This window comes from Lucilia sericata, unplaced genomic scaffold (assembly GCF_015586225.1).
Source record: "Lucilia sericata isolate MDLA Ls3-8-SP2 unplaced genomic scaffold, ASM1558622v1 Contig000858F_arrow, whole genome shotgun sequence".
NCBI lineage: Eukaryota > Metazoa > Arthropoda > Insecta > Diptera > Calliphoridae > Lucilia > Lucilia sericata.
The window spans coordinates 103763-116755 of record NW_023994849.1 but is presented as its reverse complement, the minus strand read 5'-3'; the positions used below and the strand labels follow the sequence as shown (position 1 = coordinate 116755).

The 12993-nt window shown below is 27.5% G+C and overlaps 1 protein-coding gene across 5 annotated transcripts in view; it reads left to right on the top strand.

The window, feature by feature from the left end:
- Positions 1–12993, top strand: part of LOC119608617 (insulin-like growth factor 2 mRNA-binding protein 1) — a 79844-nt gene that overhangs the window by 37918 nt on the left and 28933 nt on the right. The window contains exons 1-2 of one of the 5 annotated variants that reach the window (XM_037963099.1): positions 1428–1719; positions 7862–8257. The exons of 2 other annotated variants lie outside the window; for them this stretch is intronic. In XM_037963099.1, the coding sequence (XP_037819027.1) occupies positions 8238–8257 (20 nt within the window). In that variant the 5' untranslated portion in view covers positions 1428–1719; positions 7862–8237. Of the gene's footprint in view, positions 1–1427; positions 1763–7861; positions 8258–12993 lie in introns of those variants that run through there. 2 more of the 5 variants (XM_037963102.1, XM_037963100.1) reach the window with 2 other exon arrangements.

The following is a 12993-nucleotide window of genomic DNA, read 5'->3' as shown; positions in this document are numbered from 1 at the left end:
TTGTATATGAAATCCATACAGTAAAGATTATAGTATTGCCTAGAGAAACTTTCAATCAACAAAGCCTGTAAGAGGAAGATAAGCTAAGTAGTCTTTGTACACTTTTTTGTCAGTTTTCGCCGCCTTCTGCAAGACAAATTTTTTGTTTTAGTTTGACAACTTCAAAACTGTATCATCCTGCAGTTAAATTGGTCGAAATTACGTGATTTTATATCTTCCATTTAAAAGGTATAAATTCAACATTGTCGGTTAACATCTAAACAAGATTTTTGACAGTCTGATACTGTGTTTTTGAATTGCTTATTGTGTACTCTCTGGACTAGTCTATAACTAACTAGTTTAGTCAAATGTTCTATAGATTATACTATGGTCTAGTTGACTGACTATACTTCGAACTAATCTATGTGGTAGATTATAGATTAGTTTCTAAACTTCTTACTAATCTATGGACTTGTTTTGTGTATAGGGTAATGTATGGTCTACTTATAGTACTAGTTTTTAATGTCAGCGATGCCATCTTTCTTCTGGAATGTTCGTCAGCAAGGCTTCCTTAGCCGATAACGTCAGGTCTTTCATTATTACTGGGGCAGTTTACAGGTTATTGATCAGTAGATGAGTAAGCTAGGAGATTAATTACAATAATGAGAAAAAAAGACGGGTCTTGGACATTCTTTTGGATGTGTCCCATTTAAGATTATGTTGTACTTCCTTTCATTAGTTTCAGGATCTCTCTTAAATGGACATTTGCTCGATATATTCGTTTATTCATAGAGACATCGTTTTCCAAATGGTAATTGCATGTATGATCAGTTACTGGACCAATTATGGACCCAAGTAAGACGACATACTGCCTCTGTAAACAAACATTTGGGGTTTTAGATCACAACGTACCTCCTCCTTATCGTATAATGTCGCTTTTTAGTTAAATAATAGTTTTGTTTAGATTTTATTTAATTTTAACATTTAGAGCTTTTTAAAAAACGCTCAATTAGCTGTGCCTACTATCCGGTCTAATGACATAAACCGGTGTATATGGTTGTTGTTGCTATTATTTTGTTATTGAGCTCTGCCGCAGTAGCAAAATTTTTTTTAAACTCTGCCGCTGCTGCACACTGTGTAATAAAGAAGAGAGAGAGCGAGTATGGGTAACTTAACTAAAGAGTAAAATTGAACAATTTAGTTTAGTTTAGTACGTCACGTTTTGCGGTTGTTTTTTTCTTTTTGAACGTAAAACCGTTTTGAAGCAAAAAAAAAAGCACACAATAAAAAGCAAAAATATATAAAAACAGACAAAAAAAGAAATTAACATAAAATTTTAGCAAAAAATAAGAAAAAATTAAATAAATATTCAAAAAAAAAAAGTTTAGTAGTTTTGGCGTTTTTTTTCCAAAAAACAAAACTACACACCTACAACTACAACAACTACTACAGTTTTAATAAAAAGTAAAAAAAGAAAGTGAAAGAATAAAAGAAAAAAGTTTTTTGTTAATTTTTATTAAAAAAAAAGTGTTTTTTTATAAAAAAAAAAAACTGCGGGCAGAGGAATTTAATAAAATTTAAAAAAGAAAGAGAGTGAAAAGAAAAAAGTGGAAAAAAAACAATTTTACCGTTAACGAGTCAAAGAAACCTACGGGCGGCCAACATTGAAAATAAAAAAAATTAATAAAGAAAAAATAACAATATAAGCAACAATAACATTAAACATTGTGCGCATTTAATGTAATTATCAAAAACTGCAACAACAACAATAATAATAATAATAGTAACAAAAACAAATTCTTTACTAAATTTGCTAAATATTTCGTTTTTATATTTGTGCTAACAGCTACAACAACAACACCAATAAAACAAACCAAATAAAAACAACTCTAACTTGCAATCGTTATTTTTCCATTGTAGTGTTTGTTTTGTTGTTACTTTTTTTTTCTTCTTGCTTGCTCTTTCATTTGGCGCTCAACTACAACACCAACACACTTATCCCACAGTGTTTAGGTTTTTTGTTGTTGTTGTTCAATTTACTACATACATTTATACAAATTAAGTAGAAGAGGAAAAAAGTGTTGTTGTTGTTGTTGTTGTTGTGTTTATTTAGTGGAGTGGTGGCGTCTTTAGTCTTCGTTTGTTTTATTTGATTTGTTGTTTTTATTATTATATATTGTTGTTGTTGCTGTTTATAGTAATATATTAAAATATAAAAATTGGTTATATATCGGAGGATTCCATCACAGAAATCTGTCAAAAGAAAACACAAAATCACATTTCTAACTTAATACCGAATTTCTTTAAGCCAAAGAAAGTAACAAAAGAGTGTGTAGGGGTTAGGAAAAGATAAACAAATGCAAAACTACGCAAATTTTTATATTCTTTTGCCACTTCAAAGCAGCAAAAGAAACAGAAAAGAAAAACAACAAAACACAACAAGTAGTTTTGTTGTTGTTGTTTTTAAGCAAAACTGTCAAAATTTAAAGGAATTTCTTAAAATGAAAGTTTTTTTTTTCCAGAAAATAACTAAATTTTTTAAGGAAATAGTTATAGGAATCAAACTTTGTATATTGGAGCTGGTTGTCCTAGAGTTTACCTCACTAAGTAGACAAACTTGGTTCCATCAACTTGCTTACTTTGTAATAGCTGTAAAGTGGAAAGTTGTGCGTCGTATACAAAACACTATGTTGCACGAATAAAGGAGTTTATTTTTTGTAATGTTCACCCGGAAGCAGACATTATATTCTTCCTCTTCGTCTTGAAGGCTTCTTTAAACTTCTCTAGCGTGAAGCCCAAGAAAGCAGTGACCAGTAATCACTGCAATTGTATAACGTAGCTGTGCTCTTGGAAGATTTAAAAAGTTTTATTGTGATGGTTTAACTTTTGGGATGTTCACCTTGGATAAATCACCTTAAGTTAACAGTGAAAGTGAAATTATCTTCTGGAATAAAGTCCAAAAATATGAGTGACAAGTAATCACTACAATTATGTTCCGTAGCAGTGCTCTTGGAAGACTTCACAAGGCTTATTGTGATTGTAGTTCTGGCCTAATGATCATTGCCCTAAAGACGTTTAACTTTTAGATGTTTACCCGGCATAAATACCTTAAATCGTGCCTGTATGCCGTTAGCTTTAAGCAAACACAAAAAGAGAGGGAGTGATATGTTCCTCTTCATCATAACAGCTTCTGCAGAAATCATTCTTCTAGCATGTTGTCCATAAGATCAGTGACCAGTTATCACTGCAATTGTGTTCATTAGTAGTGCTCTTGGAAGATTTAAAAACAATTGTAAACGTAGTGGGTTGTATATATCGGTCACATGATGTTTGCCATTCTGCAAGATCTAGATTTTTGCATTCTAGTGGCGTCTGTTCAGCATTTGCATGTAAACAGCGGTATGCTGGCACTGTCGGTGTCTTCCCTTTCCAGTGAAGTTCAATTACTCGTGCAGAGAATCTGCTGTTATCTAGTAATTATCCCGAATCCAATACAGTCCTTCTGCAGAAGTAGTTACCTGAAAAATTCAATCTTCTAGCATGAAACCCAAAAGGAAAGTGACCATAAATAACTGCAATTGGCCCCATAATCTTTGCTATTATACAGATAGCTTTCAATCATCACTCTCTAATGTGCATATCTGTCCCGCGTTGAGTATTTCCATGTAGAAAATGGTATGATGTTGAATTTCTTGTGCAGAGAATATGTAGGTATCTAGTGATCATCCGGAACACTATACAGTCATATTACGGAATCTTTTGCAGTCTCATTTAGAGATGTTCGGCGAATAAGTTGAGACAGCCTCCAGTTATCTCTCCCGTTTTAAGAAAATCAACTAGAAAATCTTTAGCCGGCCATAGAAAATTTGATCCTTAAACTTGTTGGGAATCCTAACTAGAGCAAGAAACTACAGGTCTAATTGGAACATGATTTTGCCTCTTCAGATTGTTTCTATAAACAAAAACTAAGAGCCGGCCGTTTTTAACTAAGTGGAATAGGATTTTTATGGTAATATGTACCTTAAACTTGTTGGAAATCTTATCTAAAGCAATAAGAAACTTCAAAAGGCTTTCACGGTCTAAATGGAACATGATTTAGCCTTTGCAGATGATTTTCATGAACAAATTTTTTAAGTAAAACTTATTTATTATCTCTAGCAAATTGAAAACCTTTGGTCGACCTTATTAAACTAAGCGGACTAGGAATTTTGTGGAAATCTGGTTCTATAAACTTGTTGGTAATCTTATCTAATGCAATAAGAATCTTCTACTGGCTTTCCTGGTCTTAATGGAACATAATTTTCCTTCTCGAATAGTTTCCATTAACTTAATTTCATACGGACCGCTGTTGCTGGCTGTCTTTGGTAGAATTTGAAAGAAATTTTGCAGAATTTGTTCTAAATTTTAGGAATTTTGCTTTAAAAGCGATTTTTTTTTAAATATTTTAAACATTTTTTGTTAAATTTTCTTTTAAATTTCCAAAATGTTCATTTAATTTCGTTTATGTACTTACTTTTTTCACTTGATCTTGTAGGGAATCATAATGACAGCAACAAGAATCTTCTGCAGGCTTTATCGATCTTAATTGAAGATGTTTCTTCCTTTCCTGAAGGTGTTTTCTTAGACAAAATTTATATTAAACAGCTGCTGCTGACTGTTCTCGCTACATAAGAAGAGATTTTAAAGAATTTCCAACTTAAACTTGTTGGAAAATCGTAATCAAAGCAACAATAATCTTCGGCAGGCTTTCCTGGTGTAAATGGAACGAGATTTTTCCTTTCCGGATAGATTCTATTAACAAAATTTTGTCTGTAAGGCTGCCACTAAGCGTTCTTTTGGTTTTTTTTTTCAATTTTTTATATAAAATTAAAGAATTTATTGAACAGGATGTTGGAAAATAGAAATTTTTGAAGTTTTCTTTGTAAAAATTCTGAATCTGGTTTAATTTTCTTTAAAATTTGGTCAAAAAAATCACTGTTTTGTTTATTTCACAAAAAAGCCACTTTTTAAACAAATGAAACAGATTTGTTTTTAAATTTATTTTGTTGAGGATCTTGTCTAAAACAACAAGTAGCTAGAGCAGACTTTTCCAGGCTAAATGGAAGCAGATTTATCCTTTCCATAGGGATTCATTTAACAGAAATTTGGTATAAACAGCTGCTGTTGATTCTCCATTGGGAGTTTGTAGCATTTTTGATGATTTTTGATCAAATTAAACAATTTCCTGGGAAGGATGTTGGATAACAAAAAATTTTAAACATTTTCTGGAAATTTTCCCCAATTTTGTTTAATTTTTCTTAAAAATTTACTTTTAAATCACTTTTTTTAGTTTATTTGCCAAAAACGCCATTTTAGTTGATGATTTTGTTGTTATTTTATATTTTGTTGTTATTTTTTCTGTTTAATACTTTATTGTTGTTATTATTGTTAACTAAATTATTAAATTTTTTATTCAAAAAAAGCAAAAATTTAAACATTTTTCTTTAATAAATTGCTAAATGTAAGCTAAAATATGTTTGCCTTTTAGTGTAGTTTCACACTCTCTTTTTGTGTGTGTCTCTCTCTCGCACTCACTCATACAATCCCTTGGCTATGTTATTTACTTTCTTTTCGCTGACTGTAAAACAACTATACAAACACACAAACCTGTACTTATTTGCAATAGGCAAATTGTATGTGTTTTTTGTCTGTCTTGTTTAATTGTCATTATTGTATTTATTTTCTCTGCTTTTACTTTAGTGTGTAGTTTTGCACTGTTGTGTTTTTTTAGTAGTAGCTACAGATGTATGTATGTATGTTTGTGTTTTGCAAAAAAAAATGTTTCCCTAAGTTGTTTACCCCTGTCTAAGTTTGTTTTAAATGACCTAGTTTTGTTATGTTTTTTTATGTATTATTTTCACATTTTAATATTATTAAGTGCTGGTCGTTGTTGTTATTGCTATTTTTTCTACTTTATTTCTTTATTTTTTTACTATTGTGTTAATCAATTTAGCGCTTTTTTTTTCTTCTCTATTACTTGTTACAATTATTGCCGAGCTATTTTAAATAGATAAATACAATTATTAAATAACCTTTTTTACAACTCAACACTTTCTATTACAATTATGTGTTTATTTTTTAATGGAATTATTTATAAATTGCAATAACTGAAAAAACGCAAGTTTTGCAAAACAACAACAGCAAAATTATAAAGGAAGTGTTAACTACTAAAAGAGAGCAATAACAAAAAATCTCTTAAATCTTAACAAATAAAACTTTGTGAAGAATTAATCCCCATTTTATTAAAAAATTTTGTTAAAAATTACTAAAATTATAAAAAATTTATAAAATAATTCATAAAATTAAAGAAAAGAGAAAGTAAAAATTATCTGCACCTAAAAAAAGAGTGTGAAAATTAAGAGTAAATTTACGAAATAACAGGATCTTGTTAAAAAAATTGAATTTTCTTTAAAGAGAAAGCAGGAAATACTGTTAAATTCTGTTAAACTTTATAAAAAGAGAAAATATGAAAAGAAATTAGATTAGAAATTTTTTTATAATTTTCAACTTATTTCGAAAGTTTTTACCTAAAAAATAAACAAAATTCTTATTTACTATAAAGAATTAGTTAAAAATCAATTACTATAAGCAATGAATTCATCGATAAGGTTTTTATAACCACAAAAACTAAATTAAAAATTTTAAAATTTTCTACGAAAACACTTTTTCGTTAAGAATCTACAACTTCGTTAGCTTTTGTTTAGAAAATAAACTTTCGTTAAAATTTTTAAATGACTAAAAATGGAAAATTTTTCTTGATTTGTGGAATATGGAATATAATAAATATGTATATGGAAACATTTTCTGTCTAAAACTTTTCGTTAAGAAAATAAAGTTTCGTTAAGTTTTTTAAATGAACCAAAATGGAAATTTATTCTCAATTCTTATGGATTATGATGTGGTCATAAAGAATATACATAAAGTTTCTTTCGAAAACTTTTTGTTAAGAAAATAAAGTTTCGTTAAGTTTTTCAAAGAGTTCAAATTAGAAATTTTTTTCTGATTCTTATAGTTTACGAGGTGACCTCTCAAAATATACTCAAATTTTCTTTTTAAAACTTTTCGTTAAGAAAATAAAGTTTCGTTAAGTTTTTTGAATGATTCTAATTTGAAAATTTTTTTTTGATTGTTATAGATTATGATGTGGTCTTAAAGAATATACATAAATTTTCTTTCTGAAACTTTTTCGTTAAGAAAATAAAGTTTCGTTAAGTTTTTTAAATTAACCAAAATGTAAAATTTTTCTTGATTCTTATAGATTGAGATGTGGTCATAAAGAATATACATAAAGTTCGTTTCCAAAATTTTTCGTTAAAAAAATAAAGTTTCGTTAAGTTTTTAAAATTGTCATATTTAGAAAATTTTGATTGATTTCAATAGTATCGAACATAAGATTTCAAAATCTATTAAAAGCATTTTCCTAAAACCTTTCGTTAAGAAAATAAAGTTTCGTTAAGTTTTTTAAATGACCGAAAAAATAAAATTTTTCCAGATTTTAATTATATTTTATGCTTTAAAAACGAATATATTAATAGATTTGTTCTAACTCTTTTCGTTAAGAATAAAAAGTTTCGTTAAGTTTTTTAAATTGCCCAAAATGAACGAAATTTCTCGTTATGTTTAATGTATTAAGATATCTTCAAGAATATGCAAAAAGTTTTTTCCTAACTCTTTCCATTAAGAAAATAAAGTTTCGTTAAGTTTTAAAAATTTACAAAAAAATAAGAAATTTCTTTAAAACTTTAAGGATTTTCTGTGAACCTCCTTAATATAACCAAAAAATTTTTGATAAATTAGCACAAATCCCTAAAATTCATTAAATTTTCTCTTTCGCACAAAACAGCCTTTAAAAGAGCATACTCCTGCATATTGTAAACATTAAAAGAGCAAACAAATCAAAAACAAAACAAAAAACGATCTAAAAGAGTAATCAAATACAAAACAAATTGTTTTTGCTTTAAAAAGTTTTAAGAGAGCTTACAGTTTTATATACAAACTTAAGAGAAAAGTGCCAAATTTTTTTGTTTTATTAACTTTTCTTTTTTATAACAAAAAAAAGTGTAAATATTGTTAAATTTTATAATAATTTATTAAAAATATAAAAAAACTGTAAAAAGTAAAAACATTTTTTAAAAAGAGTTTAAAACAAAAAAAAACACTCTTTTGCTGTAACTTTTTGTAAAAATATTAAATTTAATTACTAAACAACAAACAACAAAATGGCACGTTATCAACAACGGTGAGTTTTTTTAATGTTAAATTAACAATTTCTTCTCTTTTGAGGGCAAAATAATGTACTCCCTCTCACTTTCTCTTTACTTATACTATTTATCATTATTTTTGCCATAAATTCTTGTCTTTTTTTTTCAAAACAATTAGAAAAATATTTCCTTAATTGTCGAAAACATTAAATTTTGTTTAGTGTGTGTGTGTTATTTTTATCAACAAATTCTGGGAAAATACAAAAATATTTAATTTTTTTTTTCATTAATCAGCAAAATAATATGATAGTGATTTCATACTTTTAAAGTAAAAATAACAACAAAAATAAACAAAACAAAAGAAAAACAAAAACAATTACTCTAGTAAGCCAAACAAAACAACATTTTGGGGAAAAAAACAAAAAATCTAAAGTTTAGAAAATTTTTAAATTTCCCTAAAAATTCCCTTTTTTGGGCATAATTTTTACTAAAAATCATGTTTTTTCTCGGGAAATGTAATGAAAACTAAAGATTTTATATAAAAAAACTAAAAATTTAAATTCCCAAAAACTTTTCAAAAATCCCCACTTTTGAAAATTTGCTTTAAATGTTTAATAACTTAACATTTTTAACATATTTAGCTCAAAAATAAACATTTTAATAAAATTATGCAGAAAATTTTAAATTCCCAAAGAGTTTTTTACAATCCCCCAAAAACATTTAAAAAAATGTTAAAAAATTGCACTTTTTACAGACAATTTTATCTTTAAAATAGTTATTTTTGTTGTAAATATCAAACAAACTACAAATTTTATATAAAAAAAAACAAAAATTTTAAATTCCCAAAAACTTTTCCAAAATCCCCACTTTTCAAAATGTGGCTTAAAAAAGCTTTTTATTTAAAAATTTTAACAAATTTAGCTCAAAAATGAACATTTAAAAAAAAATTAAATTCCCAAAAAGTTTTTTACAATCCCCCATAAATATTTAAAAAAAAATTTCAAAAATTGCACTTTTTCTACACAATTTTGTCTTGAAAACAATTACTTTTCTTGGAAATAACAAACAAACTACAAATTTTATATAAAAAAACAAACATTTTAAATTCCCAAAAACTTTTCAAAAATCACCACTTTTAAAAAATTGCCTTAAAATCGTTTTCAAATTAAAAATTTTAACAAATTTAGCTTAAAAATAAACATTTTAATAAAATCAAATAAAAATTTTAAATTCCCAAAAAGTTTTTTACAATCCCCCCTAAAAATTTCTCAAAATCCACCAAATTTCTCCTTTTTTCAAGTTTTCATTACTAAAAATCTTTTGTATATGGTTGTAAAGTATAGAAAACTATAAATTTTATATATATATAAAAAAAACAAAAATTTTAAATTCCCAAAAACTTTTGAAAAATCCCCACTTTTCAAAATTTAAAAAATGTGCTATAATTTAAAATTATTACACAAAAATTATAGAAAATTAAGTTTTCTTATATAAAAACAAAATCCCCATCAAAAATTTGAAATTCCCAAAAAGAATTCAAAAATACCCAAAATTTCCAAAACCAAATTTTAACTTAAAAAAGTGTTAAATGTTTTATGTTCAAAGAAAAATAATGTAAAAATAAATTTTTCTTCTATAAAAACTAAAAATTATGACTTCCCCAGAAAAATTTTCAAAATACCCAAAATCCCCAAATGCTAAAATTTCGCTTAAAATCATTAAAATTGAAGATTTTATGAAGAAAAGCACTAGATTAAACAAATTTTCAAGAAAAATCTTTAAAATTCTGAATTCCCATAAAATTTTTGAAAATACCCAAAATCCCTAAAATGCAAATTTTCACTCAAAATTATTAAATTTTGAAAAATTTACATTAAATAAGTAGAAATCAATGTCATTTACTTGAAAATGTTGGAAAAATGATGACTTCCCCATAGAATTTTTGAATATACCCAAAATTCCCAAATGCTTTTTTTCACTTAATATCGTTAAATTTTTGTACATTTACAATAAAATGTTGAAAATAATATTGTTTTCTGGAAGAATTTTGAAAAAATTATGAATTCCCAAACTGATTTTCAAAATACCCAAAATGCTAATTTTCACTCAAAATCATGAAATTTTTGTAAATTTACAATAATAATATTGTTTTCTAGAAGAATTTTGAAAAAATTATAAATTCCCAAATACATTATCAAAATACCCAAAATTCCCAAGTACAAATTTTTCACTTAAAATCATAAAATTTAACTAAAAAAGTAAAAATTTTCTTTATTTTTTTCTGCATATTTCTTTTAAATCTGTTTAATTTTTTTTGTTACTAATGTATGATTGTAGTTATTTTTGCTTTGTTGTTGTTGTTGCTTTAACCTAGTTTTTTTTAAAGCCTACAACAATTGCTTTGCTGGCAAAATGTTAGTTTTTTGTTGCAATACCAGTATTTTTTCTTGCTGATTAGGCGAGAAAAACAATAATATTGTCAAGACATTAAGCTGGCGGGGACACCTAGCACTAGATAAACTTTTGAAGAGGGGAAGCTTTTGTAACGAAATGTTGTAAGTTTTTGGAAACTCTAAAAGAATTTAGAAAATGTTTAAAGATTTCTTAAGAAAATTGGAATATTTTCTATATATTTTTTGAAAATTTAGGGCCGTTTAGTGGGTTTTAGCTGTAAAACACTTAAAGGCTTAAATGTGTTAATAAAAACATGTTTTTTAGTTTTTTTATGTTTTTTTTTTTTTTTTTTTCAAAATGGTTTCAATTTTCGTCTAGCTTTTCGTCTAAGACAGCAAAATAGACAAAGCAAACGTAAGTTTTCAGTTTTATTTAGAATTCTTTAAAATTTTAAGCAGAAACTTGAATCCATTTTTGTAATTTCAAGTTTTTTGGGCTTAAGAATTTGCTGAATTGTAGATTTTTTTATAATTTTATGAATTCCATTTTCTTCGTTAACACGTGTTTTCTTTGCTAAGTCATAATACAGTTATTATCAGGCATGGAAATGTGAAATTTTCCAATAGACTAGACTATAGACTAGACTATAGACTAGGCTATAGACTAGACTATGGACTAGACTATATGCTGGACTATAGACTAGACTATAGAGTAGACTATAGACTAGACTATAGACTAGACTATAGACTAGACTATAGACTAGACTATAGACTAGACTATAGACTAGACTATAGACTAGACTATAGACTAGACTATAGACTAGACTATAGAACTAGACTAGACTAGACTAGACTAGACTATAGACTAGACTATAGACTAGACTATAGACTAGACTAGACTAGACTATAGACTAGACTATAGACTAGACTATAGACTAGACTATAGACTAGACTATAGACTAGACTATAGACTAGACTATAGACTAGACTATAGACTAGACTATAGACTAGACTATAGACTAGACTATAGACTAGACTATAGACTAGACTATAGACTAGACTATAGACTAGACTATAGACTAGACTATAGACTAGACTATAAACTAGACTATAGACTAGACTATAAACTAGAATATAGACTAGAATATAGACTAGAATATAGACTAGAATATAGACTAGAATATAGACTAGACTATAGACTAGACTATAGACTAGATTAGACTATAGACTAGACTATAGACTAGACTATAGACTAGACTATAGACTAGACTATAGACTAGACTATAGACTAGACTATAGACTAGACTATAGACTAGACTATACTATAGACTAGACTATAGACTAGACTATAGACTAGACTATAGACTAGACTATAGACTAGACTATAGACTAGACTATAGACTAGACTATAGACTAGACTATAGACTAGACTATAGACTAGACTATAGACTAGACTATAGACTAGGCTATAGACTAGACTATAGACTAGACTATAGACTAGACTTTAGACTAGACTATAGACTAGACTATAGACTAGACTATAGACTAGACTATAGACTAGACTATAGACTAGACTATAGACTAGACTATAGACTAGACTATAGACTAGACTATAGACTAGACTATAGACTAGACTATAGACTAGACTATAGACTAGACTATAGACTAGACTATAGACTAGACTATAGACTAGACTATAGACTAGACTATAGACTAGACTATAGACTAGACTATAGACTAGACTATAGACTAGACTATAGACTAGACTATAGACTAGACTATAGACTAGACTATAGACTAGACTATAGACTAGACTATAGACTAGACTATAGACTAGACTATAGACTAGACTATAGACTAGACTATAGACTAGACTATAGACTAGACTATAGACTAGACTATAGACTAGACTAGACTATGACTAGACTATAGACTAGACTATAGACTAGACTATAGACTAGACTATAGACTAGACTATAGACTAGACTATAGACTAGACTATAGACTAGACTATAGACTAGACTATAGACTAGACTATAGACTAGACTATAGACTAGACTAGTAGACTAGACTATAGACTAGACTAGTAGACTAGACTATAGACTAGACTATAGACTAGACTATATAGACTAGACTAAGACTAGACTATAGACTAGACTGTAGACTAGACTAGTAGACTAGACTATAGACTAGACTATAGACTAGACTATAGACTAGACTATAGACTAGACTGTAGACTAGACTGTAGACTAGACTAGTAGACTAGACTATAGACTAGACTATAGACTAGACTATAGACTAGACTATAGACTAGACTGTAGACTAGACTAGTAGACTAGACTATAGACTAGACTATAGACTAGACTATAGACTAGACTATA